At 51.1% G+C, this 27,880-nt stretch overlaps 9 protein-coding genes across 9 annotated transcripts; 5 read left to right on the top strand and 4 right to left on the bottom strand.

The window, feature by feature from the left end:
* Positions 1–1,924: 1,924 nt before the first annotated feature.
* H6S33_012288 (uncharacterized protein) lies at positions 1,925–3,657 on the top strand (the record flags this gene model as incomplete). The annotated part of the gene is made up of 2 exons (XM_044844081.1): positions 1,925–2,182; positions 2,236–3,657. 2 exons carry the CDS (start codon positions 1,925–1,927, stop codon positions 3,655–3,657), a joined length of 1,680 nt encoding a protein of 559 aa, XP_044694937.1.
* A 1,567-nt stretch (positions 3,658–5,224) lies between these two features.
* On the top strand, positions 5,225–7,388 carry H6S33_012287 (uncharacterized protein; the record flags this gene model as incomplete). Its single annotated transcript, XM_044844070.1, has 5 exons — positions 5,225–5,281; positions 5,343–5,403; positions 5,452–6,208; positions 6,265–7,032; positions 7,088–7,388. 5 exons carry the CDS (start codon positions 5,225–5,227, stop codon positions 7,386–7,388), a joined length of 1,944 nt encoding a protein of 647 aa, XP_044694936.1.
* Positions 7,389–8,057: 669 nt separating this feature from the next.
* H6S33_012286 (uncharacterized protein) lies at positions 8,058–9,047 on the bottom strand (the record flags this gene model as incomplete). The annotated part of the gene is made up of 1 exon (XM_044844059.1): positions 8,058–9,047. The coding sequence occupies one exon, from the start codon at positions 9,045–9,047 to the stop codon at positions 8,058–8,060; it is 990 nt and encodes a 329-aa protein (XP_044694935.1).
* Positions 9,048–9,967: 920 nt separating this feature from the next.
* H6S33_012285 (uncharacterized protein) lies at positions 9,968–13,086 on the top strand (the record flags this gene model as incomplete). The annotated part of the gene is made up of 4 exons (XM_044844048.1): positions 9,968–11,665; positions 11,732–11,882; positions 11,943–12,212; positions 12,278–13,086. The coding sequence occupies 4 exons, from the start codon at positions 9,968–9,970 to the stop codon at positions 13,084–13,086; spliced, it is 2,928 nt and encodes a 975-aa protein (XP_044694934.1).
* Positions 13,087–13,900: 814 nt separating this feature from the next.
* H6S33_012284 (uncharacterized protein) lies at positions 13,901–15,128 on the bottom strand (the record flags this gene model as incomplete). The annotated part of the gene is made up of 5 exons (XM_044844037.1): positions 13,901–13,927; positions 13,997–14,067; positions 14,149–14,737; positions 14,903–15,000; positions 15,086–15,128. 5 exons carry the CDS (start codon positions 15,126–15,128, stop codon positions 13,901–13,903), a joined length of 828 nt encoding a protein of 275 aa, XP_044694933.1.
* A 301-nt stretch (positions 15,129–15,429) lies between these two features.
* Positions 15,430–16,431, top strand: H6S33_012283 (uncharacterized protein; the record flags this gene model as incomplete). Its single annotated transcript, XM_044844026.1, has 1 exon — positions 15,430–16,431. One exon carries the CDS (start codon positions 15,430–15,432, stop codon positions 16,429–16,431), a length of 1,002 nt encoding a protein of 333 aa, XP_044694932.1.
* A 764-nt stretch (positions 16,432–17,195) lies between these two features.
* On the bottom strand, positions 17,196–19,151 carry H6S33_012282 (uncharacterized protein; the record flags this gene model as incomplete). Its single annotated transcript, XM_044844015.1, has 8 exons — positions 17,196–17,341; positions 17,412–17,922; positions 17,991–18,205; positions 18,262–18,412; positions 18,468–18,563; positions 18,622–18,811; positions 18,871–18,954; positions 19,015–19,151. 8 exons carry the CDS (start codon positions 19,149–19,151, stop codon positions 17,196–17,198), a joined length of 1,530 nt encoding a protein of 509 aa, XP_044694931.1.
* A 934-nt stretch (positions 19,152–20,085) lies between these two features.
* Positions 20,086–21,296, bottom strand: H6S33_012281 (uncharacterized protein; the record flags this gene model as incomplete). The annotated part of the gene is made up of 5 exons (XM_044844003.1): positions 20,086–20,377; positions 20,437–20,504; positions 20,566–20,777; positions 20,860–20,945; positions 21,007–21,296. 5 exons carry the CDS (start codon positions 21,294–21,296, stop codon positions 20,086–20,088), a joined length of 948 nt encoding a protein of 315 aa, XP_044694930.1.
* Positions 21,297–25,327: 4,031 nt separating this feature from the next.
* Positions 25,328–27,880, top strand: H6S33_012280 (uncharacterized protein; the record flags this gene model as incomplete). The annotated part of the gene is made up of 5 exons (XM_044843992.1): positions 25,328–25,390; positions 25,559–25,588; positions 25,661–26,451; positions 26,555–27,278; positions 27,338–27,880. The coding sequence occupies 5 exons, from the start codon at positions 25,328–25,330 to the stop codon at positions 27,878–27,880; spliced, it is 2,151 nt and encodes a 716-aa protein (XP_044694929.1).

Raw genomic sequence — 27,880 nt, 5'->3', positions numbered from 1 at the left:
AGCCGCTCCGCTTGATTACATGTAGTTATCCAAAACGCAAGCTCTCAGATCGCCCACCCATCATAGAAAGAGCCTAAATCCCGCGAAAACCATCCCTGCACCACGTGTCTTAGGGGTTCTTGAAACGTTCGACGTTTAACAAGATGCAGGAACGGGTCTCGTCACATTGAAGCACTACCTATGTAGCGGGTGCACATCTTGAGTCAGGTTGTGGGCGTTTTGCCGGAGCCGGGTTCGCTTGTGATGCACGCGCGTTGTTGAAGTCCTTCTAAGACATAAGCTGGTGGATAAGAAGTTGATTCCCGTGAAAGAATATGTTCACGCATTATCAAAATAAATAGCCAAGCTAAATGAAAGCAGGTCTGCCAATTGACAGCCAAAATGGCGGTAGCGTCAACGGTCATCATGATAACTCACTCGTGATCATGAGCCACAGCAACTGTGACAACAGCTGCAGATAAGTAGCCATTTGTGCAGCAGAAAGTTCAAACCAGCCCACTACGCTAAAAAATCACCTCTTCTAACTATCCTCGGAAGATTTTTCCACACGCAGTTTCTCTGTGTCACTCGCTCCGTTGTTCGTCTCTAGACGTATGCGGGACATGGTGAAAAAACAAAAGAAACAAGCAATTGCCTACAGTATGTAGGTACTTACACTACATATGCTCTAGACTAGTCATGCCAACGGTAGTGTGAAATAGAGTACTTCGAAGCACAAGTATGTAGTTGGTTTTTGTTTCTCCACCTGATGGCACGCCGTTTTTGGATCCCTTGCACGTAGGCTGTGATGCATTCTCCAAGGCTGTTCCTAGCTATAGATCCTTAGATAAACAGGTTAATCGTAGCTCGCGTGGATAGACTCGGAACCATTGGCTGTACGTGCATGCGTATTAACAGATATGCCTTGGGGCTGGGTACTGGGTGGGAGTGTACTGGACCGTAGGTTTCAGAATAAGATCGGTGGTGTAAGTATTTCGTCATTTGGTAAAGAATATTTCTAAAACCTGAAAAAATCAAAAAATCAAAAGGTCAAGAAGAAGAAGGAAGATAGTTTGTGTGGTCTGATGTCATCTGGACCTAGGTATGTATTCCGGCCGCGCTGGGCTCGAAGGTTTATTTGATTGAGGCTTACCGCGCTTGTGGTCTTCTTGATGCCCGTGAAAAGTATGTAGGCAGATATATCGACCTTTGACTAAACAATTGGTAATAATGTACTTTTTAATGTATGCCCATGTCCAGTTTTACTCGCAGCGGGCAAATCAATACACCACCGTTAGTACTCATTTTGGTAAATAATGAGCCTGACTACTGAATGAGTATGATTGAGAAAGCTAGAGGTTTAGGTACTTCTAGATTGTTCCCTCTTTTCTACACCAATTTTACCTATATCGTAACCTATAATATATATAGTGTTCCTACAGGTTGGATACTTATTTAGCTTTCTCGGAAGATTGCTTGCTACCTATTCGACGTATCATGTTTATCAAAGGCCAGCTCTGTATCAAGCAAGGTATAACGCATATTTAGACAGGCCCGACTGCCGTCTTATAATTATTGGATCATGGACACATCTGCTTGTAACAGCAAGTTTTATCAATGGAAAGATCTGGTCAATCATATGCCCCAATTGACCAAGATTTGCGGTATGCAGATCTCGGGAAATGAGATGAGATGAGATGAAGCGGGCGGATATCAGTAAAAAGGTTTAAGCATGATCAGTCATCACCTTCACCTGGCGGATTTCCAAATAGTTGGGACCGTGAACTCGGCCCTAAAACACAAGTCCAGAAGTCTTGGCCAATACCAAACCTTCCTACTCGAGCTCGGATCACCAAAATTCAACCATTCCACAGCTCTCTCCCCCGACTGAAGATTATTCAACAAAGGCGCCCAATACTCTCGAGCTGGATCATCGTCCGTGAGTATGCGCCCAGCCCTTTATGCCCTGCGCGCGACAGCCTGCAGGCGTTCCACCGGGCATGGCACCCTGCGATTTCTCCCCCAACGGCCTCTGGCACCCTCCAGAAGAAGCACACGATCATCCAGCTCCTTGCGGCCCTCCAAACCGCTTCACGAAGCAGCCCCTCACCACGACTCGCCCAGCACCATCTTCGCGCTCTCCACGGCGGCCGGAAAGTCTGCAATCGCGGTAGTTCGGATTTCCGGGCCCGCCTGCATGGATGTACGTCCCCTCCCACCCTGCGACCTCGCACGATTACGACGCTGAGACCGCAGATCTTCGCCTCGCTCTGCCCCTCCACATTGCCCCCCAAACCCCGCCGCGCAACCCTGCGCACCCTCTACAAACCCCATACAAATGAGATCCTCGACCCTGGGAGCATTGTCCTCTACTTCCCCGGCCCTCGCTCCGTCACGGGCGAAGACACACTCGAGCTGCACCTCCACGGCGGGCCGGCGATCGTCCGCGCTGTTCTCGGTGCAATTCCTCAGGCGCGCTCGAGACATAGGATTGTGTATGCAGAGCCGGGCGAATTTACGAGGAGGGCGTTCGCGAACGAGAGGTTGACGCTTCCGCAGATTGAGGCGCTGGGGGACATACTCTCTGCTGCGACGGAGCAGCAGCGCATCCAGTCTGTGAGGTCTTCAACGTCGGCGCTATCGCAGCGGTATGAAGGATGGCGGGCTGCGTTGATTGCTGCGAGGGGCGAGTTGGAGGCGCTGATTGACTTCTCGGAGGATCAGCAGTTCGAGACCAGCTCCAGTGAGCTGTTGAGGAATGTCGTTGTGGCGGTTGAGAGGTTGCGGAGTGTGCTGAAGGGGCATGTAGCCAACGCGATGAAGGGAGAGATGCTCAGGAGTGGCATCAGTCTGGCGCTCGTGGGTGCGCCGAATGCGGGCAAGAGCTCCTTATTAAATCGGGTTGTGGGGAGGGAGGCGGTCATTGTCTCTGGAGAGGCGGGCACCACCAGGGACGTGGTCGACCTGTCTGTAGACCTGGGCGGGTTCATGGTCGTGCTGGGCGACACGGCGGGCCTACGGGTGGGCGATGTGGCGGAGGGCGTAGGTGAGATCGAGAAGGAGGGCATTAAGAGAGCCAAGAAACGTGTCATGGAGGGCGACCTAGTAGTGGTAGTCCTCTCAGTTGAAGAGACCGCTGATGGCCCGCAGATCAAGATATCTCCGGAGGTGTGCGATGTGGTCCGCGAGGCAGCGGGCAAGGAGATCATTGTCGTCGTCAATAAGATGGATCTCCTCCCCGGGGCCACATTACCCCATGAAGCCCTTGATAAAATTGCAACTTCCATACCTGGCTTACCGCCCGGTAGGGTATTCGGTATCTCCTGCACCGCTGAAGCAGGAGCTGGGATCCAGGAATTCCTAAATGGCCTTATTGCCATCTTTAAGGAAATGACTTCTCCAATCTCGTCATCTTTGGCCTCGTCAGATGACTGGCATGAGTCGATAGGTGCAACAGAGCGCCAGCGTCTGCTGGTGGAAGAGTGTATTGAGTCTTTAGATTCATTCCTGGCTCATACAAGTGCGGAGCTTGAGGAAGAGACGGATGTGGTTGTTGCGGCAGAGGAATTGAGGATGGCTGCAGAGGCACTGGCAAAAATTACGGGGAGGGGCGAGGGCGCTGGTGATGTAGAAGAGGTGCTGGGTGTTGTGTTTGAGAAATTCTGTGTAGGCAAATAAAGTGCAATGTGTGTAATATAGATATAGAAGCCAATATTTGCTTGTGAGTTCCGGTCCTGAGATAATAATGAGCCTGCTCAATATGATTATCCAACTGGTTCATATGCATGTGTGGGCAGAATCGTGGCTACTTAAGCAACAATATCCGAGAGCGCTCCTCAAGTTGCAATTATTACTCTACCTACCATAACTTTAGGCGTTTCTTAAAGAAGAAAGAAGGGTCAAAGCTGATCACGACATTCCTGTTCCATATCATGTTGTCATGAATTAACGTCATGAGTTATCACTCGGTTTGTGTCAAGCAGTCAACAGAAGTTCCTTTTTATATCCTTGTCTCTCCCGTACCAAAACTGATAAGCCACTACAGACGATAGAACAAATCCTACAATGACATATATATCGAGTATGTAATGTTCTATTTCAAAGATATGGTCGGCCGGGTTGGGAGTCGTTCCCCCGCGGCCTCCGTTCTAAATGTTGATTTTCAATCTTTGGAGATAGTTTTAAGTCAGCGCTCAGACTAGTATTTGTTAGTTTGACTAAAATATTTATTGTCTATATATAAAATCGAACAAGAAACTATTTACATCTCTATACAAAAAATAAAGAAAAAAGACTACCTGCAAAAAGAATAAACCCTAACCCACCATACATAACTCCAACCGTAGCTTCACCGGCCGGCTCCGTCCCTAAAAAAGTAGAAGGGGAAAGCCGCGGTGAACGAGCCGTATTACCAGCTCAAAAAAATGGGCTCGAGAACTAGGGTACTAGAAAGAGTGTGCTGCTGAGGCGCCCCTGCTGGAAACCAGGTCGGGAAAAACTGTAAATCTGTGGCAAACAGAATCTACCAAGCTAGTCGAGTGTAATTTTGGCCGCTATTTGGATAAGCCAGACAAACGTCAAGGTTAGAACCGCTAGTCTATGGTGTTGATTTCTTGTGTGTATTCACTTGAGGTACAAAGATTTGGTAATTATATAATTGGCCATAAAGTCCGAGTACTATCCCTAGGCCCTGTGTACATCTAGTGGCGGGTTCTTTGGGGGTGCGTTGAAAGAGGCCTATAACCGTGTGCTGGATCCCAATGAGGGACTGGAATTATGTTCAAACTTGAAGGGCTTCTGCATAATGAGTATAACTATATTGTAAGTGAAATGTAGCTAGTTACGGCCATTAGTGTAGTATATCTATGATATATATAAGCTAGCTAGAGATCGAATAATTTTAATTTTAGTCATAGACGATCACTCGTCGCACTCCAAGCATAGCTCAGAGTTTGGTAGTATTCTTGGCATTTAAATACCCCCAAGGATAGAAGTATCTAGGAGATTCTATAATCGATTCGAAGCTGAAGTGTTAGATTTATAATTAATTTATTTCTAATCTAATGATAACATTTCTGCGTGTATTATGTATCATTTCTGCGTACATCTGGGATCAGCCAAGCCAAGATTTGCCATCCGGCGACGTCGTCTCAATGAAAAAGAGCCGCAACCAGCTCTTAATGCTCGGAGTCCCGACCCGAGAAGCAAAAGTCTTCACCAAACCTCAATCACTTTAATCGGAAACATGGCTCCCCCACAAGCAGCAGCAGCTGCTGGCGACCAGGCAGAAGGCGGCTTTCAAGTCAGTATCCCCATTCCCCTCAAAATTACGAGCTTCAACTCTAACTTGCGCCTCCTACTAGTCTACACTCAAATCTGCCCTCAACGGTATTCTCATATTTGTAGCTGTCCAGAGCGCGTTCAGTAGGTTCCACCATCTCTACATTAATAACTGGTATCTAATGTGATTAGAGTACTTCGCCCCCCAGCAAACTGCAAAGGTCAATACCGCGCCTCCGTCTACGTTCGATCAAGGTGGTGCGAATACGGTCGGTCGGAATGATCCAAGCTACCTCTACGTCCCCGAGAAAGCTTTCTCGCTTTGGCCAACGGATGCGCCGATGGATGTATCTATCTACGTCAATGAACATCTCGCATTGCCACCCTTCACCGATCCCATAATGGAAAACTCCCTCGTTTTTAACGAAAAGCAATGGCATCTCAATGATCCGCAAGATACCCGAAGCGTCACCGTCGATGTCCCATTCTCCGAGCAGGTCCAAAACAATGGCTCGCTATTCGCGCATATCTTTGTCTCTCGTTCCGGCGCAGCCGCAGACCCTTACGATGCCGCATATGACCCGTCAAAGGCATTCCGAATTGTTAAATTGTTGACTAGATATGCGCCGAAAAAGAAGGTGGTCAAGACGAAGAAATTGATTGGTCGTGGCGATGACGAGGAGGAAGCCGACGAAGAGCTTCCTCCCGTCCCCGAGGCTGGTCCTAGCATTGCTAGTTACTGGCACTCCAACTTGACACTGGATGTTGTGAGCAACGGTGGTGTTTTGAGTTATAACACGCTTCCGCCACCATTGAGACAGCATGTGGTTCTTGAAGCGACTGGCGCCAGGGACGAAACTGGGAGAAATGGATGGTATTATCCGATCTTCTACATCAACGACTTTTGGTTGTTGAAAGAACACATGGTTGAGATCAACAGCACCGTCAAGTAGGTACCTTGTTTTGCATCTTGCTGTTTCTTATTTACTAATTATGATTTTTCAGATCTCTCCCAATGCACATCAACTTGGCCCCCACACCCTTCTGGAAATTCCAGATTTACTCCTCCCTCGATGCCTCTTTCAAGCAACAAGCTTCACAGCCAGGCCTTGGTGGCGGCGCCAACACTGGTGCCGAGCTTGAGGAATTCAAGCGAGTGCTCATCGAGACCAACATCTACCTTCTCGGCACCACCGCCATCGTTTCCCTCCTCCACACCGTCTTCGAGATGCTCGCCTTCAAGAGCGACATCTCCCACTGGCGCAACAAAAAAGACAACGTCGGCATCAGCGTGCGCACAATCCTCGCCAACGTGTTTATGCAGATCGTCATCTTCCTCTACCTGCTCGACAACTCCGAGGGCACCTCCTGGATGATCCTCTTCGGCCAAGGCATGGGCATCGTGCTCGAGGCGTGGAAGATTACGCGCATGGTCGACGTCAAGATCCAGGCCGTCGACTCCATCATACCATACCGCATCCGCTTCGAGGACAAGCACAAACTGTCGTCGCTCGAGAAGGAGACGAAGGAGTACGACGAGGAGGCGTTCAAGTACCTCTACTGGGTCGCTGTACCGCTTCTGGCCGCTTATGCGGCGTACTCGCTTATGTACGATACGCACAAGAGCTGGTACAGCTTCATCATCACGACGCTCGTGGGCAGTGTCTACGCATACGGCTTCCTCATGATGGTGCCTAGCTTGTACATCAACTACCGCCTCAAGAGCGTCGCACACATGCCGCGCAAGACCATGGTCTACAAGCTCCTCAACACGTTCGTCCCCTACTCTAAACCAAAAAAAAAAGAAAAAGCTAACCACCCCAAACAGGTTCATCGACGACCTCTTCGCCTTCACCATCAAAATGCCGACACTGCACCGCCTCGCCACCCTCCGCGACGACGTCATCTACTTCATCGCGCTCTACCAGGCCTGGATCTACCGCGTCGACTACCGCCGCGTCAACGAGTTTGGCCAGGGCGGCGACGAGATCGTCGAGGTGGACGACAAGACGAAGGAGAAGCTCGACGAGGAGATCCTGAAGGCTGAGACCGAGCCTGTTGCTGTGGCCTCTAGCTCGGGGGGCGCAACAGGGGCCGAGAAGGCGAAGGGCGGGAAGAAGCGGAAGTAGTGTAGCGTATTTTTTGGTTAATAGAAGGTGGGGGGAGGGGGCGGAGGAGGGGTTATATCCGGAGTTTTATGGGCCATGAGTCTTATGATTGGGGAGTGTTTGTGTACCTGTAGTTAGTTGTAGGTTGCGCGACAATGAATGCGTGGCCTTTGGTACTGGAGTACGTGTGCTTAGTTTGATGTTTTGATCCCCGCCTTTCGCTGTGAAAAGATCGTTCCTGCCTGTTATGGGCGGAGCTTGAGTTGGTGATGTCGGTCCTGTAATCACTCCAACCATAAAGCTCATAGAGATGCTTAGAGACATTCGTTACCATAAAGTGTTAGCTTCGTCCAACTATCATGTAGAGTTTTGCTTGCTAGTTCTGCGTAGAGGTCGTATATTCTACTCGGTGTTAATTGGGGTGGGGCTCAGAAGCTGTGGATGGGCGAGTGATGGACTGTGATGTTTGTGTGTGGGTGCGAGAGTGTGGGGGTATTATAGTTGATCTTGGGTTAATGATCAATGATCAATGGGGTAGTTTTCTACATAATATACTTGGGCTTCAGTGGTATGGATTCTATAAAGCCTCAACTGCAATCTACAGTCTACGGCATTGCACCAGTTTCTATGGACGTCTAACATCTACACCCTCACGGAATATCTATACTCCCCCTCAAGCCCTCTATCCCATCAAACCCGCTCCCCCTCCACCTCCCCGCCCACAACCCCTCTGCACAACTCCCCCACCACCCGCCCCCCCACCACCGTCTCATCCACAATCCCCTCCACCTCCCCCGTCCCCACCCTCCCGTACCACACCCCCAGGCCCCCCCTCCCCGCCACCTCCCCGGGCGGAAGGTAAACAACAACGTTCCCCGCCCACTTGTGCCCGCTCAAATGGCTCGTATACCCCACCCTCACCCGCCCCGCCAGCCCTCGCGCCTGGAGCACCGAAAGGAACTGCGCCATCAGCGCCGGCGCAAGGATCCCGCACCGCGCGTCCCGCGACATGTGCGAGCAGATCAGCACGAGCACTTCATCCACCACCCGCGCGCCCTCGAACGCCGCCGCCGCCGCCACCGCCGCAGCAGCAGCAGCGGGATCGCCGCCAGGGAGCAGATACTGTTTCAGCAGCGCCTTGACGGCGTCCGTGGTGCGCGGGATGCGCGGGATGTAGATGTTCCCCGGCAGCACCCATGCCGAGTCTGCGTCGTCGCCGGCGGTCGGGTCTTTCGCGAAGGACGAGTTTGTGACGAGTGTTGGCGCGAAGGGGTCGCGGAGGCTGTGGGCTGCGGCGACGGATTTGAGGTCGGCGGCGAGGTTGGGGGCGGGGTCGTGTTCGATCTTGGGGGCCCAGTGGGCGCGGGCGGTGGAGATGAGGAGGTGGCGGTGGTAGCGGGGGAGGGCGCCGGCGAGGGGGGTGGCGGTGTCGATGGGGAGGTCGGGGGGGAGGTCGGGGGTGGGGGTGCAGGGGCAGGTGGGGGGTGGGCAGGTGGGCGTGATGGGGAGGGGGGAGTGGAGCTTTTGTTGGAGGGTGGGTGTGGGGGCTGTGGTGGTGGTGGTGGTGGTGGGGATGGATATGCGGGCGGCAGCGGGGTGTGGGGTGGTGTGGAGGGGGCGGGCGAAGGGGCGGGCAAAGGGGCGGGCGAAGGGGCGGGCGAAGGGGCGGAGGCGGTGCATGGTGAGGTGCTTATCAGATGATCGTGATTGTGGTGAGTGGTCGGTGTGGCGGGAAGTGGAAAAAAACCCAGACGCCGAGCCTTGTGCGGTCGAGCGAGTCTTGTAGCGAGGTGTGTAGGGTAACATGTCGAGTACTTACATGTAAGTAGAGTCGCAGCCAGAGTAAAGTATCCGCTCTCTTAACTTCCGTGATAGCCAGTGCCTGTGTCACCATCGGGCAGCAGGGCTGATGCATGGTCTGTGCTACCATATACCCCCACCCCGAGCAGGGAGGGTAACGGGGCTCGCAACTTTTCTCTCAGCAAGACATGTTGCGTTGCGTGTGCGGGCTTGTTCGAGAATGAGCACCCGGCCGTGATCGAGGACTGGTTGGTTGATTGATTGATTGATTGGTTGATTGATTGAGATAACCGTTGAGCCCTGTAGAGTAGCCTGTAACTAGTGCCAGCAGCCAGCCAGGGTAGGGTGTCCGTGAGGGTAACAGGCGCGGCGAAGGGGAAAATATGTATGTAGATGACTGAATTACTGATGATCGAGGAAGAGTTCTCTCGCCGTGATCATGACGATATATAACCAGCTGGTCTGACATCGCTATTCTCTTCAGCTATGGATACAGTGCTGATGATAACCCTTCATGACTACATGTATCCCTTATCCGTGCTCTCGTAATCTGTCTCACCCACTCACTCGCTCTCAATCTGTCTTCTTCACCCCACACACACGCATGTCATCTGGAGCTAGCTCTGGCCCGAGTCCGTCCTCTCTGCTCCATCTATAGAGCTGTCAACACTCAGACATCTATCTGCAATACCTGCCTGATAACGGAGTAACGGCTCTGCATCTGGACTCGAGATAGTCACGGACACAGACAGACCATCTACATATCTGCAGCTACACCTACACTCCCCCCCCCCCCCCCCATGAAACCCGTGGCCACAACCTCCCAACAACCCCCACCACCCTACGCCATGAACTCCCTCCCCCCCAACCCCGGCAGCTCCGACCTCACCTCCCGCCTCTCCCTCGACACCAGCAAACTGCGCGACACCCCCCCGCAGCCATCCCAACAGCAGCAGCAGCAGCAACAACAACAGCCAGACCCCACCGACTCCCTCAGCCTCCAGCAGCTCCGCCGCGTCGTCGTCGACGCCGGCAAGTTCAAGCAGCCCGACTACACCTTCGTCTACGACACGTCCGACAGCCTGCCCGCCGAGCTCTCCGAGTGGTTCTCGTACAGCGCCGACACGACCGCGCTGGTCCTCTCCTCGCGCGACACCTTCGAGCGCACGTACGCCACGCTCTCGCAGCCGCCGCACCAGAGCGCCCCCCCCAAGACGCCGCCGAAATGGAACACCAGCAAGGACGTCAAGCGCCGGCGGTTCATTGCGCGGTGTGCAGACCTGCTGGAGAGCGCGGACGCGGAGCAGCGGCTCGTGGGACTGGAGGGGCTGTTCTATGTGGTCCAGGGCTGCTTCGGAGAGATCCGTGGCGGGGAAGAGGAGCAGCTGTGGCGGATCAAGAAGAATGTAACGCTCGTGAGGGCGGCGGGCGTCGTCGAGAGGGTGTTTAATTGCGTCCGCGGGAGTGTCGGCCGGGAGTGGGGGTTTGTGGAGAAGGTTGTTGCGACGGGGAAGCTCGACGAGGCGGAGCTGGCGGCGAGGGAGCAGGCCGGGAAGGAGCTCAGGGTGGCCCTGAGCGTGCTGTACTTCCTCATAGAGGTTACAAGGCGGCGTGACACGGCGCCGGGCGTGCATCCCGGCGAAGACGCCGAGCAGGAGAGTCTCCGCAGCGAATGCACCGACCTGCCCGTCCCCGGGAGCCTCCTCGGCTTCCTCGCAGTGACGCTCTCCCGCCTCCGCTGGACCGACGACGACACCACCACCTTCCCGCTGCACGCGCTGCTCAGCCTCACCTGGAAGACCCTCCTCCTCACCTTCGGCTCGTCCGAGCACCACCTCCCGGCCGTCAAGCGCTTCGCCCGCGTCGCCGCAGGCCTCTCCCCCGAAATCGACAAGAAGGAGATCACCGCTTCCCCGCTCGACTACCAGAGCTTCCGCAACGACATCATCGCAAAATACCCCGTCTACGACCCCCCGCGCTGCGCATTCCCCTTCGACCTGTCATCGAGCTCCGCGTCATTCCTGCCTACTGTCGCCGCCACGCCGCCGCGCTCCGAGCCGACGGGTGTGGATGCGCTGGCCACCGCAGGTTCGATCCTGGAGAAGGCGGTGCACATTGCGACGCCTGCGCCGTCGCCGCCGCCGTCCCCGGGAGGCGGAAAGGGCGGGAAGAAGCAGAACTACCAGACGAACAATAATTTCCCGTTCCTGTACCCTGCGGGCGATGGCGACGGGGGCACGGGCGGCTGCTGGTGGAAGGAGGAGTGCGAGCTGGGCGTGCCGGCGAGTATCAAGGAGGCCGGGGAGCTGTTTGCGGGCCGCGTGAGGAGCACGCTGGCAATGCGGCAGCTGTGGAATGAGAAGGAGGCGTATGAGCGGTATGAGAGGGGCTGGGATGTGGATCTGGATGAGAAGAAGGGGGTGAAGGTGGATGAGGAGGAGGGAGGGAGGGAGAAGAGGTGGGAGGAGAAGAGGTTGGATGCGGTGGAGGAGCTGTTTGTAAGTGGGATTTTTTCCTTTTTTTTTGTCCGGTTTCTGTGTGTTGAGGACTAACTGGAGGCACAGAAAGTAGCATTGCCGCAGCTGCAGTCACTAGTGATTGTGATGCTGAAAGTCATATTGGCCTCCGTCACCGCCCCGCCACTTCAGGCTCCGCCTCCGTCGCTGCCGCCTCAGGGCCAACAGATATCGTTCGCGGACCAGGAGAACGGAAGAGGTTTGTTCCATTTCGTTTTAATTCTCCCCGTTATCCACCAGCGCTGACAATACCCGCCAGATGAAAAAATGGACTTTGGCGCCAGCATCAAGGGCTCCTGGAACATCTTTGGCCGCAACACGCAGGAGCAAAACAAGTTCTCGAGCACCAACCCCAACGCCAAACCCGCCGGCGAGGACGGCCAGCCAGACCTCAACGCCAACCACAAGCTGTGGGAGGAGGAGAAGGAGGCCGAGGAGAAGCGGCGCGACGCGCAGCGCATGCGCGAGATCACGAGCAAGGCTGTTAGTGCCATCCTGCTGGGGCTGCTGAAATGGTTTCGAGTCTCCCGTAAGTACAAGAAACGAGCCGAGTGAGCACCCATGAAGCAATACGGAGACTGACGGTGACAACAGATGTGCTGAAGTTCGAGTACCTAACGCAGCTGCTGCTGGACTCCAACTACCTCCCCCTCGTGCTCAAGCTCTTCAACCAGCACGACACCGTCGTCATGGTCACCACACGCACCGACCGCCCCGAAAAGTCCTACTGGACGCTCTGCAACCTGCACTCCACCTCCCCCACGCCCCCGCCCGCCACCCACCCACCCACCCTGCGCACCCCCGACTCCTCCCCGGACTCCGCCTGCCCCCCACCCATCCCCAAATTCCCGCACTCGCCGCTGCCCCCGCCGCCCACCACCGCGCCCGACCCCACGAACCTCTTCGCCTGGCGGCCCTTCTTCACCTCCATCACGCTCCTGCGCACGCTGCAGAAAACCGTCAAGCACAAGTCGCACCGCAACCTCTCCCTCGTGCAGTACAAGTCCTCCGCCATCCTGCGCAAGCCGCTCAAGTGCGCGCATCCGCTGCTGCGCCTGTACACGCTCAAGCTGTTCAAGGGCCAGGTGCCCTACTGCGGGCGCAAGTGGCGGCAGAGCAATATGCGCGTCATCACCAACATCTATTTGCACTGCCGGCCGGAGCTGCGGGATGACTGGCTGGCGGGCGGGGATGTGGATGGCGAGGTCGAGGAGAGTATGCCGGTGGAGATGGCGGTGCGCGCGCTGGCGAGGTTTTATTGCGTGAGGCGGTATCCGAGGGAGATGGGGGTTGGGGCTGGCGCGGGGGGCGGGGAGGTGGGTGGGGGGTGGGGGGAGAGGGACTTTTTTGGGAGGGAGGTGGGGGTGGGGGAGTGGGAGGAGGAGGAGGAGGGGTGGGCTTAGTTGGGCTTGGGATTGGGCTGGTGGTTATAGAGTAGTTGTTGGGCCTTTTCTTTTTTTTTTTTCTTTTCTGTTTTTATGGTGGTGTGGTGGTCCGGTGGGGACGGTGCGTGGAGGCTGTAAATAGATAAATATATCCATATAAGTATCCATACCAATATCAAAAAAATCCATACAAAAATTCCATACCAACACCCACCCTACACACCCCCCCCCTTCCCCTCCCCCTCCCCCTCCCTCTCCCATCCTGCCATATATACCACGCACAAAACCAATACCAACCGAGTGACACTCTATGAACCCCCACCCACAACCACACCCAGAATATGAGTATTTACAATACTAGCGCCGTTTCCCAGCCGAGGGTGAGACATCTGCACATGTGAACCAGCCGACTAGAGTACACCCAAGACTACACTACATGTACTAGAGTACATGTACTATTGCATACGCTAGCCTGGCCAACAACCCAGATGCTTCGTAGTATCCTTAATTAGGCAGGCGTACGTAACTGATAGCCCACGACAATAATTAATGTCTCACCTGCTTTATTTACCTCTACGTGCCACGTCTATCATTGGCCGCGGTGGGATGAGTGGGTCCTGCTGCGCTGCCGTTTTGGGGTTGTTACTGTTTTTTAATTGCTGCTGTATATATTGCTGGTCAAGTTAGTTATTACCATTACTGTCACGGGTTCCAGACTATTCCTTTTGGGTTGGTTATTACTACTACTACTACTACTACTACTACTACTACTACTACTACTACTACTACTACTACTACTACTACTACTGGTGATAATGCTACATGAAAATGCTTAGTCGCTGAGGGAGCTCATGTAGTACTGCCGCGGCCTATCAGTGCTGTCATGGCAGAAGTAGGAGTTGGGGATCACGAATGGGGGGGTACGTACCGTGATCACGGCGTCGCTCTCGTTCTCGGTGAGGTAGACATACACGACGAGTGCAAAGTCATTCACAAAGACTTTCACCATCAGCCCACATCCCACCAGCAACAAACTCAAAAAAAAAAAAAACACTCAAAAAAAAAACGAAAGAGACTCACAAGCAACCACACTCTTCGCCAACCCCACACACTTCAACACCTTCGCCCACTCCCTCCCATTCACCGTGACCCCCGCCCACCCCTCCCCCTCCTCCATCTCCTCCTCCTCCTCCTCCTCCACCCCCAACCCCGTCCCCAGCCCCCTCCACACACTCTCCACCTTCACCTCCTCCCCCTCCACGCCCATCCGGAACTCCCTCTCCGCGCCCACCCGCCTCGCCTCCAACCGCACCCTCCTCACATCCAACCTATTCATCCTCTCCACCACGCCGCGCACCGCCGCCAGCCCCGGCAGCACAACGCTCACCTGCGGCGGCGGCACCTCCGGCTCGCCCAGCCCCGCGACGGCCGCCGGCGCCAGCACGCGCACGGGGATCTCCTGCGTGACGAGCGTGGACGACGACGACGAGGTGCTGACGGTGATGCAGAGGATGGGCACGTTGTCGGCGGCGCGCTTGGTCAGGCGCAGGGTGGCGGCGGGGGAGGAGGCGCAGGAGCGGAGGGCGCGCAGGAGGATGGGGAGGGGCACTTCGAGGTTGATGGTGTTGGAGGAGGCGGAGGCGATGCGGTAGGTGCTGAAGAGGGTTTCCTGCTGGGGTTAGTGGTTTGTGGTTATTGGGGAAGGAGGAATGGGGGGAGGGGGAGAGATACTTTGGAGATTGTTCTGCGGGGGGGGGGGGGGGGGTAGTTAGCGGATGGCTTTTAATTTTGGAGGTTGGGGGGGGGGGGGGGGTGGAGGGGCGTACGCAAAGACTTTGACTGTGGCTTCTTCCATCAGCGTGAAGTGGACCTGCTCTTCGTCAAGCTTGAGCCATGCGACTTTGGATGTCGAGTTCAGGCATGATACGAGCTCTGGAATTGAGTGTCAGTAGAGATCTAGAGCTAGCCAAGTCGGTAGCTAAGCAAGCATATATATTGATTGGAGTATTTGACTGACTTGTGAAGGTCGTGATGTTCGAGATGTCTGTTTTGAAGCGCATTGTGTTTGAGTATTATATCAGTTGGTAGTAGGCTGTATTTAGGTGCGGGTGTAGAGATAATCCACGTAATAGCAGTATATTGGCACCAAGCTTGCACTTTGCACTTGAGCGTTGAGGCTCAAGACAGAGCTAACCCCCATGGTTACACAGCGTCGCCAAGCGCGAGATCCCGGCCAGAAGTGTTGAGCCTCAATGCTTTAATTTAATTCCCATGCCTGGTCGATATCTGACGAAAATCCACAAAACAGCCATCTAGATCCGCTCAACCCCTCCTGTCATTCCAGCGTTTCGAACCTACGCAATGTCCCTTCTCCTCCCACGCACCCTCCGCCACACCCTCCGCCACACCCGCCCTCTGCGCCTCCGCCCACTCCAAGCATCCCCCTACAGCACCACACCACCACCGCCGCCCCGCCGCAGCAAAAACCTCGCCCTCGCTGCCGCCGCCGCAACCCTCACCACCCTCGCCGCCGGCACCTACACCTACACCACCACCCGCACCCCCACCTCCACGCTCAACCCCCACACCTTCACCCCCTACACCCTCACCACCAAGACCCCCATCTCCGCCGGCCCCACCCCCACCAGCATCTTCACCCTCACGCCCACCTCCCCGTCCCCACCGCTCCCATTCACAACCGGAATCCTCTCCCTGCAGATAAAGCAGCCCCAGCTGCAAATCGCGCGCCCCTACACCCCGCTGCCACCACCACCCGAGAAGGACGACGGCACCATCAGACTCCTCATCAAGCGGGAGCCCGGCGGCGAGATGTCGCGCTACCTGTACAGCCTCCCCGAGGGCGCCGCGGTCGAGCTGCGCGGGCCGCAGGTGGACTATGTCTACACGCCCAGCGACCTGAGCGGCGAGCGGAAGATCGTTTTCTTTGCTGGGGGCACCGGGATTGCGCCTGCGCTGCAGGTTGCGTCGAGTCTGCTTGGTGGTGAGGGCGGGAAGGGCAAAGGGAGGGCGGAGATACTGTGGGCTGTGCGGCGGCGTGAGGAGACGGGTGGGGCGATGGCGGATGAGGTTGCGCGGCTGGCGGGGCGGGTGGATCCGGAGGGGGTGGGGCGGCTGGTGGTGAGGGTGTTTGTGGATGGGGAGGGGGGGATTGGGGTAAGGGATGTGGAGGCGGCGGTAGGGGGTGGGGCGAGGGTGTTTGTGTCCGGGCCTGAGGGGTTTATTGGCTGGATTGCGGGGCCGAAGGGTTTTAGGGACGGGAGGGAGGAGCAGGGCCCCGTGGGCGGTATGGTTGGGTCGGTTCTGAGGAGGAAGGGCGGTAATGTGGAGGTGTTTAAGCTGTAGAGTGGTTTTTAATGATTGGATAATCCCCTCATGTTACGCTTCTCGATCATGCTAACCAGCCCATATCTTGTATTTGTATTGTCCCATCATATACATACAGAGACATGGTAGAAATATCCGCCTATATATTGCGAAATTAGAGTAAAATCTAGAGTCGACTTCAATATTTCTACTCATGCGTTCATCAAATGGGTAGGGATTTGGTTGCAACGATATCCGACCATTTAATGAACGCCCGAGTACTGCGGACGTGGTATTCAATACTGTGGTAAATTCGGTTGCCTGGTATCATTCTCTGGGATAAAACCAAAGACAAAAGTGTTGGGTAGAGTAGAGGCATGACGATACGAGACAACGGGAAATAAATACCTCCAGAGGTATTTGTTAAAACCATGGTATCAAAACCAATAATTTGGGCTATCCGAACACTCAAATACTACACTGACTTACACACCTTCCTATTCGGGGATACCATGGTATTGACGTCCGTCCGAACAGAGCCTAAGCTACTAATACATGTACATGTAGTATTGTGCTTCTTATCTAAAGTTGGTAAATAAATCATTACCATCCCTCAACCGGCCATCCTCGCATCAGGCGCATGTATAGTTTAATATAATTATGTACGCCGAACTACTCTAAATGACAGCTAGCTGTTACAAAACAGAGGCAATTACTAAACAACTACTTAGTTAAAGGCAAGATATAGCCACGATTAAAAACTACCCAATAAAACACCCAAACCAATTGCCAATCACAAATGACTAAGAATCGTAGTTGATAGCGCTTTTCTGACTTGCACTTGGCCCGAAATCCATCTTATGCAAGAATAACTTAGTATGTAAGACGCTCATCGCACGAACAGCGTCTTCCAACTTGATCACGCAGGAAATATTGATTTCGCTTGCTCCTATTACGAGGGAACACGTTAATCTTTTTTTTCAGATCATTGGAAAAAGCAAATCAATCATTTCACTTACCCTGTGAAATCATCTCAACATTCACACCCTCCTTTGCCAACGTGGAAAACATGCAACTAGCAACGCCAACGAGACGCTTCATCTGTCTGCCAATTAAGGAGACAATCGCAAGGTGCCTGGTTAATTCGACACTACCGTGTTGCTTGAGCTCTTTGATTGCCTCCCTCAAACGGTCTTCGGTAAACTTTGGACCCAGAGCCACCGAGACATGTGTTTCTGAGGTGGAAATAAGGTCTACCATGAGGCCGTGTTTGTTCAAAGTTGAGAACACAGCGGCGAAAAATCCACATGATATGTGCCTTTTCTTTGAGTTGATGCTAAGTACAGCAATGCCGGTCTTGATGGTGATAGCTGTCGGTGCTTTTGGGAAACCTTTTTGAAGCTGATTCCCAAAACTGGCAGCGACATCGTCGGAAACGACAGTTCCATTGCCCTTTAGGTTGTGAATATTCCTGAAGTTGATTGGAATGCTGGCCTTAGCAACCAATTCCATCGCAAATGGGTGTATCATCTAGCATTGCCTCTTTTTTAGTTTTCCTATACTTGGGACTTGATTAATTCACAAGGAAAGTGGTCAACCTGTATCCCATACTGCAACATCTCTGCGGCTTCGTCTGACGTTACGACAGGTATCAATTGAGCAGTCGAGCATATTTTTGGATCGGCTGTGAAAATCCCGTCCACCTCTTTCCATATTTTCAATTCATTTGCCCCTAATCCAACTGCCAACATTGCTGCAGCAAGGTCGCCATAGTCCCTTCCAGCGGATACGCCTTGTATATTACCAAAGTACCCTGGTTTCATCAGACAACTATTCATTCCCATGCGTGTAAATCTTGAGAAAACTGACCAGTAACCACAATGGTTTTATGCTCGCATTCTTGTACTTGCTTTGTTAATTCCTCGCTAACAAAATCACAAAGCTTCTGATCTAGTACGTTTTTCCCGGGGTATGAACTGTTGACAATCCCCTCCGGGTTGATGTACTCGCAGTAAATGCCCTATATCACTTGAATCAGCCTAGGTTTCCACGAAACCCTGTACGGCTCTACTAACTCGGTCTTGCAGAATCGAGGTCATCAATATGCAGCTTAATCGGTCCCTGACGCCAAGGATCATATCCTTTGCCCTAGGATTCATCTGGCCAAGTATCTGCAGTAATAATAGGCGTCAATTAGACTTTCAGAGAGCTAAGATCCTGGTCCCCAACCTGCGAAGCCCCTATCAATCTTGTAACCAGGTTACATTCGTCTATGATCTCTTCCTTGAGATGTTCTAACCTCTCCACCGAGTTTATCAATTCGCTGGCCATCCGGATATGGTCTTCTTCGATAGTCTCAAATAGTGCTAAGTACTCTTCGGACTGGTGAGTTAACGAAGCTTCGACCGCGGATTTTAACCTGGATCAGTGTATGGTTAGCTCCTGGTCATAGACTACATAGATTCAGTGTATCCGTACTGGCGAGTCATGTTTCTGTCCGCGCCACCCCCAATCTTCATCGCAGAACACACAACAACCTGTCGATTGTCTATTACTCCTGGTCTATTCCAATTGGTAAGCTTACTGGAAGATGTACGACTATTGATCTGGGGGATAACGAACTTGATGATGTCCTCCACAATCCCTGCACCGAACCTCCCGATACACATGCTATCAAACCTGTGAACTACACAACCCATTGACGTTTGTTGACCCGAAATCAATTCCGGTTCCCCGGTACTCACAGTCATCGACGGCATTTTTTAATTAAAGAGACTTGTATCCTTAGACAAGAAAGGGGTTGTTTGTGGGTTAGAAAGGGGGCCGATTGAGGTCGGAGTAAATACACTGTTCAAAAAAGCAAGACTGGCGTAATATAAGAGCGAGGTACAAAGGCCAACTTCGACTCCGGACCCGAGCAATTACGTATCGTGATAAGAAAAGGACAACTCCAAAGAACCAGAACTTGTACCTCGTGGTAGCTCTTGGTCCAATAGAATGTCTCTGATACAGGTGGTCTTGGCAGCCAGCTTGGTGGCTCTTGACATGAAACATCACTCGTGATCATTTAGCCCAGTTCCGGGGATAAAAAGAGTCTAGCTGGTGATCCTTTTGGTGCAATTAGGCGCAGGCGAAGCCACTTTCAAGGTCACGAGTGCTCGGATTCCAGAAGGATAAATCTCCGCTTCAAAGCGGCGTGGTCCGTGCTCAGATACGGTGACAATTCGCCAAAATAGAACGGCAGCGGCCCGTTTGGTGCAGATTGATGCATAATCTGCTGACGCAAGGATTTGAATAACGGCAACATACATACACAAGTACAAGGACGTACAAGTACTGATATCGCGTCTTGAACTTAGTACTATTTACAAAGAAACTGTGTACGGAAAAAAAGAATTCAGATTGAGATAAGAATTTGAAATCCGACTTCCCATCAGCGATAGGCCAGCTAGCAGCTACACTAGAAGTGCAAATACATGTACATAGTCTCCGCTAATTTTCTACTCTGCAGCTGAAAGTATTCCAGTTGCGTACCCTGGCACCTCCGCAACCTCGAGGTTGAGTTGAGGCTATGCAGCATCAAAGATATATAATAAGAACCACCTTCATAGCTCCAGACTTCCTCCCCAAATGACCCCGTAATTCAAACGCGATAATATTCATAAGTGTCTACCGCTCTAATCCGATGGTATATCACTCCTTAGGTATATCCGCCCCCAAACTCGCCTCTAAAAATTCTTCTAGTTCTTCCGATACTGTCTTTACTCTGTCCTTTACCTGTTCTATACCCTCATTCCCAACCACAATCCTACCCGGTGGGTTCTCCAGCGCCGCAATATGCAAAATTATCGATACTGTTTCCGACATTATATGTTCTGGGGGTGGGGGTAAGGAGAGAATATTGGCCATATTCCTGAAGGGGTGTGTTGGGTCATTGTATGCTTGCTGTGATGAAGGTTGTAGGTGGAGAGGTGATAGAAGAACACTAATATTGAGGTTAATTGAGGCGTGCAGGAGTATTAAACACTCTGGAAGAGTACTTACTTCACTTCTAATGGCGGTTGCACTATGCTGACTTTGATGTTGAAGGGCGCAATCTCATACGCCAACGCCTATTACCAACTTATTAGAGCCGATAAATACTAAGGGTGAGAAAAAAGGTGCACAGCTGACATCAGTAAACCCCTCTAATGCATGATCACTGGCACATCTAGCCGACAATCCAGGAGTCCCCATGTGACCAGTCAATCCGGTAACATTCACGATGTGTCCGCCACGTTGTTTCCTCAGGAATGGCAATGCCGATTTCATCATATTAATCGGGCCGAAAAAGTTGGACTCAAACTGGTCGAGGATGTGCGTAGGGTTAAGCTCTTCTAGAGTGCCTGCGTAAGCTGCGTAGAAAATCCGGATATCATTATGTTAGCTAGCACCTCTATGGTATGCGGTATCATAGAGGGCCGTCACTTTTAGAGTCGCAGTTGAGGATCACATCGATGCGACCCCATACATTGATCGCTTCAGCAAGGGCAGATTGGCATAATGATATGTTCCTAAGGTCCCGATGATAAGAAACGAGGAAGGTCAGTCTAAAGGCGGATAACTTGGAAGTACCGGGTATCCAATTCCACAATAATGCACGAGTCGCCCCCAATCCTCTTCAAATACTGTATACTGCGACTTTCATCCTCAGAATCTTCCCTGGACCCGTCGTTTTGAGCTGTACTGGTGCGTCGCTCGAGTTCAATCTCCTCACGCTTACACCCAGCAACAACGTAGTCGCCTAGTTTCAGTGCCTCCTGGGCAACCGCATAGCCAAGGGAGCCAAACGCAGAGCTGATGAGCCAGACGCGAGTTTCCGGCCTTGCGTCAGGCTGCTGTGGTTGCTGAAGCTGGTCCGTCATTGAAGCATTGAAAGACCACACGTGTGGGGCTACCAAAAGCTTGTGGTTTTAATGCTTTTCTGGGCTGTCTTGGCGTGCATATCACCTACATGTAGGTACCATACTCTAAACGGATGCCTTCACAAATGGAGTAAGTACAGCTACATAACAAGATAGAATCCCCGTCTGGAGATTGTAGATTAGAGAATACTATATAAGTGGCCTGGCCTAGCCTGCCTATATATACGACAATGTACTCAGTACTAACCTACTGAACAACCTTTCAATCTTGTAGCTTAGCTAGATAATACATAATATTCATGCATGGACTCCGGCCATGTAAAGTCTATCCTACAATTGTCACAATTCAGATCCACAACCCAATTCCGTCAAGTTTAGACGGGGTCAATTAAGAGGCACCTAAATGTAAATTGGATCAACTAGTCGAGTGATTCTTTTTGATGATAAGTACATACACAGAACAAATTATAAAACGATATTATGCATGGTATACGTGCATGTATGCAAACGAAGATATATTCGTGCTGTTTTTAGACTTGAACCTAGCTAGCCCTCCGAAGGTTTCTCTCCTACCTACCAACTGAAGCATATATCCATCTTCCAGCTGAAAAAATGTGTACCCTCGCCAGTATATAGCTTTTTAGGCCCACGATGAAACTGAAGAATTTCACGGGCCGAGATTTTGTGGCAAGAATTGCGGATGCAGACCGTAATGAAAATAGAGGAATTCAATTAATACGATGACACTGGGTCGATCGATCGAGAACATATTTGGGTGTCTATAAGTCATTGGGGGCTAGTTCATGAAATTGATATCGGTAACTGAGCTTTCGCCCCTGGATCTTGAACCCCCCACTAATTGGAACGTTATCCGCAGTTCGCGGGGTACTAACTTTTATAGACTGCAAGTTTCGATCATCGATCCACAATTCCCTCTCGGTTTCTTTCCAAATAATTTCCTAGTACAATGACGCTTTTACTCCCGCGGAACAAATCGAATGATGCCTCATGTAAGGGAAATTAAGCATACCTGCAAACATTTAGGACCCGGTAACAAATTCCATTCACATTCCTTTCAAGCCATTGATGTTGTCCAGCTATCAACTTTGTGCTGATACATATACCCACCATATCACAGTTCACGGATGAAACTTTGATTTTAATATACTACTAGCTACTATCGCAATGATACTCCAGTATGTCGTTTACCGCGCCGATAACATTAATCCATCCTTCCGACCAAACGACAGCCGATCACGATACTAATAGATTGGTCCGATCTGCAGATATGAGTGTGTCTGTATTTTCACGGGGTCAAATATGGCGGTGGCATTAGTGCTTTGTGCGTTGAGATGTTCTGGGATTGGAAGGGCATATAGAGGATGGTATGGATGAATGGCTAAAGTGTTGGGATTATATTAGCGAGTCTGAAAGAAGATTTGACACTTACAAAAGAAGACCTTTTTGATTATTGAAGAGTGTGGTACATACTAGCAGGAAGCATGTGATAAGGTTTGTTTTTTGCACAGCGAGAGAGAAGTGCATAAATCAGCCTCAACATTCATTGTTCTCAATTCGTGGCTGACTATCGAGAACTCCAATCAGGACCAAATGTTCTTCCAGTCCACGTTTCCGGGGTTCAATATTAATCGCTTGGTTCCCCTTAGGAGCGTTTGGTTTCAGAAATTCTGTGACCCAAAATGCTTGGGTCGGGATTTATGTATAGCTGCTGCATGACAAAATGAAAGATTTGATAGGTACTCTACATGCTTATCCATAAAATTCTGCAGGGTGCATGCTGCCTAGATTAATAATCGATTACAATTAAGTATATGCGGCCATGACTTCTAATCCAGTGCTTACCTGCTAGAAAACGTGGAGAGGACGCACTCTAGTGTACGTAGGTACTAGTTACATAGGTACTCTGCATGCCTACAGTAGACTACTCTACATGTGCTGCAGGACACCGGCTCTTCATGCGCACATATACATATGTACTCTACATGCAAACCTACGGAAATCTTAATTACCAGCCGTTCTCCATACAGGGCGCGATGTAGCTGAAGACGAATTTTATATCAGCTGTGAAAGCTGAACTAAGATGAAGGTACTGTACCGGGATCGGGATACAAAGACTAAATAATCAAATAACCAAAAATTAGAAGAGAGATGCGACAGATACTGTATCTAGCTAGGTAGCAACACGCAGTCTAACTGGCATACTCTTGGTTGAATGTCATACCGTCAGGTCTGTAATCAGGAATAACTCATGATCCGATTGGAATTAATTATCCACGGTTGTCAATTCTCATGACGGAGGCGCACTGGCGCCTTACGCAATTGCATGATGCGTGATTATATCGAAACTACTAGCTAGACCTAGCTACGTATGATTAATTAGCCATAAGGGCCTATTAACAAAACCGACCCATGTGATGGTTACTATCTGAATAGCCATACGAATATACGTTTAGATACCTGCTTCAACATATTACGTGCGGATGTCGAAGTTTGCCTGGAGTACTAGTGTTGCGCTGAGAGCGGCTAATTAGCTCTAAAGTGTGTTAGCACTCAATTGCAATGCCATATGCAGGGCGACGTCAGTCGTTGAGAAACCCTCCGGGTAACCAGCTTCTGTATGTAGCCGTGTGTGGCATCGAGACTGGCCAATATATGTAGGTACATGTTCTTAGGCGTTCAGTAAAAGGTCGTGAAAAATCGCCCCGTTGCAATGCCTGCCCCCACGACCTTTTACTGAATTAACGCCTTAGTACATACAGAGTCATAATCCCACCCTAGCAAAATTCCATCCTTACAAAGCTTCCAACGTTCGGAGGAGAGAAACCCTCTAAATTTCGTACCTAGACGACGTACTGCAGTAGTTATCTCCAGCGGAACCCGGCCGCCGTGGAAGTGGAACTACCATAGGTACTTTTGCAGTATGTAAATACTACATGTAATATCGAAATCATGTAGGTACATATGTGCATGTGGCGATGTAAAAACTTGGCTCGAAACTACATGTACCGACTTCATTGACTTCGATCTTGGTTCGTGAATCGAAGACCGTAACGATATATGTAGACGCAGCAAATCGGATTACCGCGAGTCTGTTTTTATGAGTGAATCTTCCACGCACGCATGTATATGTACCCTAGCATTAATCTATTACATAAATGGCGAAGATAGCAACTGGTGGGCGCCACTGAACTGATACAAGAGGCACATGAAACAGCAGAATAAGTAGTTAGATACAAGTACATGGGCATGTATGCCATGTAGCAACCTAATTCTAACTCTGAGCAACGTCTCCACTTTATTGAATTACACAGACGGACAACCGCATATATTTTCTACCTACAACTTAGGACATTATGCACATACCATCATAGATCAGTAGCTACAAACGGGAGCCGTTGCGAGCTCAGATTTCACCCCTAGTTACCCGTTCTGCCGTATTGGACATTGTCTGATGCGGAAAGGGCACCTGACCACCTCTTCTCCCCAATCGCCAATTGATATCACTTTCCGTTCTCGCAATTATCGCCGTTCTCTTGTGAGGCTAAATTGAACCCTAAACCTTATTAATGCTATAACCACTTGAACGCATTTGATGTGTTATTCCCCCACCATCATCAACCAGCATTACTCTACCTCACTAGCTCCCCTCACCTTCCCTGTATCTCGATCTAGAAAGCTGTTGGTCCTCACTTTTTTTTACAGGGTTTCTCATTGTGAAGCCTATCTCCCTGCTTGGCCCTACCTCTCTGTCTGCCTGTGCTCACTCCTCTTTCCCTCTACCCAAATATCTATCCGCCTAGTCTTCTCCACTCCTGCTAACCCCATAACCATCCGGGAGGATCGCTTTGTACTTATATTATAATCGCACCTGCATCTTTATCTACTCTGTCCCTGTGTGTCTTGCTTGTCTCGGAGCTTTCTCTACTCGCTCCTGGATAAACCGGTTCCCCCAGAGAAGGTACATTCTGTTATCTGTTATGCGATTCTGCCGGCCGCGGAGCAAATAAATCATGGCAAATAAGAATTTACAACCATACAAGCCGGTCGACGTTTCGTTTCTTGGGGAACAGAAGGTATTTCTGCCTCTCTCTTTCCACTTTGTATTCACGAATTCCCAGATTTCTGCAAGAGAAAGCACAGGTACTAACATGATGTATCCGTTCCATAGATGTAAGCATTCCAATCTCGCCCATACATAAGCAATTGTGTGATAAACTGACCATGGCGCCACAAAAAGTGAGCTCGATGACGTTTCTTACTGGCGCAACAATGTGGTAAATTCCCTCCCCTCCCAAACTTCACCAAATTTTATAACTAAGAAATATTTTCCCGCCCATATTTAGGTTGCAGCATCCAAACGCCATAACTATCTTTTCATAGCAGTGCGTTCCACAATCCGTGTTTATGCACCAAAATATCCATATCAGACCATTCCGACGACAACACCCTACACAACCCTCACCTCCGCGGCCTCGCCGACTGCCGCGGGGTTCATCGACCCCCAAGACCCACACGCCATCAACTCTCTCACCGTTGGCGAGCTCGGTTTTGAAGAGGTTCTAGTCAGTGCTCATGACGATGGAGATGTCTGTGCGTGGTATACTCGCGACCTACGAAGGATCGCGTTCCGGTTGAGTGTCGGCCAGAGTGCATGGGGCGTTGCGTTGCACAAGGAGAGGCGACTCTTAGCAGTGAGCGCGAACACACATCAAATCTCAGTATTTGAATTGGCAATTGGCCGGAATCTCGAGGAAGGAGAAAGGGACGATGAGGACGAATATATGGAAGGAGAAGAGGAATCAGTACTCGGGGATGAAGACTGCGGAAGGTCGCACAATGGAGATCGGAAACGTCGCCGGAGGAGACGAGTAGAGTCTCGATCCCCGGATGATAGTGATGTATCGGAGGATGATTCTATATGTGCATGCTGTAAACGCAGGCGTAGGAAAAGGTCCCCATTGAAGGATAGAACTGTTAAGACACTCATTGGTCACGGTCATAACATTCCAAACATCTCATTCTTGGGCGACCCAAGCGGGCGTTGGTTAGTGGGGACGTCTATCGATGGGACTGTTATATTGTGGGATGTGACCACGGAGCGGGCTGTAGAGAAGTGTCAAATGGGGTTTCATTCGTAAGATTCCATACTCTTGAAGGACACCTGCTTGCCAATATATCATACCCTTTGCTCCTTCGTTTACGAGGTACACGCACTAAACTGCCTTTTTTTCTCCTAGTATGGGCTGGTCCGTGCTGTTCCTAAAGCCTCAAACCTTTAAACCAGTCTCAAACATCTACGAAGCCCTTGGAAAATCTGTTCCCTCGCAGGTTGGTCGAGAACCCCAGAAGAATACTATCCATGGTATCCAGACACTCCCAACAGACTATTATGATCCGCCGACGAACCCACGCTTCCATGAAGCTCGTGCATGGGACATATCACCACACACCGCCCATCAGAGCACTTCTCGCATGCTTATGCCCGATGAACGCTCTGATGATGATGATGACTATTTGGAGGAGGAGGAGGATGAAGGGTCACACCAAAGTAGCGAGGATGTAGACAGCCATGAAGTTCAGGTTTTCATAGTTCCTGGAGGAGGACAGGTTGAACTTTTAACTGAGGAAGGGAGCGAGACCGATACTAGTGCATCTACGTCCGCAACTGACTCTCAGGAGGAAACCGCAGCGACTTACCATTCTGTTCCTGCTTCCGTCGTTGGCACTACAGATGTTGGGTCCGGTCTTGAAGGCGATGGCGAACAGCGCGATAATATTCTAGATACAATTGGGCCTGTGCGCGTTGTTGAGTTTGTCCAGGATAGTGAAGGAGAAGGCGACAAATCGTGTGAGACTGGCAGAGCTCATGATAATGGAAAAAGACGAAAAGCACACGATGGAGATAGAGATGATGAGTATGATGACGCAGATGAGGACGAAGGGGAGGAGAAGCCTGCGCAGGTTTGTGCTGAACCTTTTTTTATTCTAATACGGAACATGCAATCTAATAACCAACCTAGCCTCCGGTCTCTTTCATCTTCTCAACAACAGAACGGAATTGCCAACTCCTTACACTTACCCCATACCTCACACCAAATGTAGTCTGCTTTTTTCCGCTTCATCAGCAAAACCAACTCCCGGCTGTACAATATCTTGGTGATATAATCGATCGCCTCAATATGGTTCATTGCATTCCTGACCTTTCCCTTGTCATCGCTGCCTCCCAGAAAGGACGTGCTGCAATCTTCCGACTAACCCGTGTCGGGGACGTATTCGGTATGCGTCTAGATACTATTCTTCCCCGTGAAGATGAAGTGAATGAACGCGGAAGCGAAAGACGCCCACCAGTAGCGTTACTGGGAGTTGCAGTGAGCCCCGTACAAGAGAGACGAAGGGGAAGAGGTGGAGGTCTGGGTGTATGGGGAAGAAAAAGATGGAGGTTGATGATGGTTTATGTTGACGGAAGTATAAACAGTTACGAGCTTGGGCGGGAAGAGGGGATTGTAGAGGTTGGAGGGATAAGGGGGGGATTGGACGGTTTGGGTGGGTTCGTCATGGTTTAG

This window comes from Morchella sextelata (assembly GCF_020137385.1).
Source record: "Morchella sextelata strain SCLS chromosome Unknown scls_8, whole genome shotgun sequence".
NCBI classification, from domain to species: domain Eukaryota; kingdom Fungi; phylum Ascomycota; class Pezizomycetes; order Pezizales; family Morchellaceae; genus Morchella; species Morchella sextelata.
The sequence above is the reverse complement of the archived record's forward strand: the minus strand, read 5'-3'. Positions and strand labels throughout refer to the sequence as shown.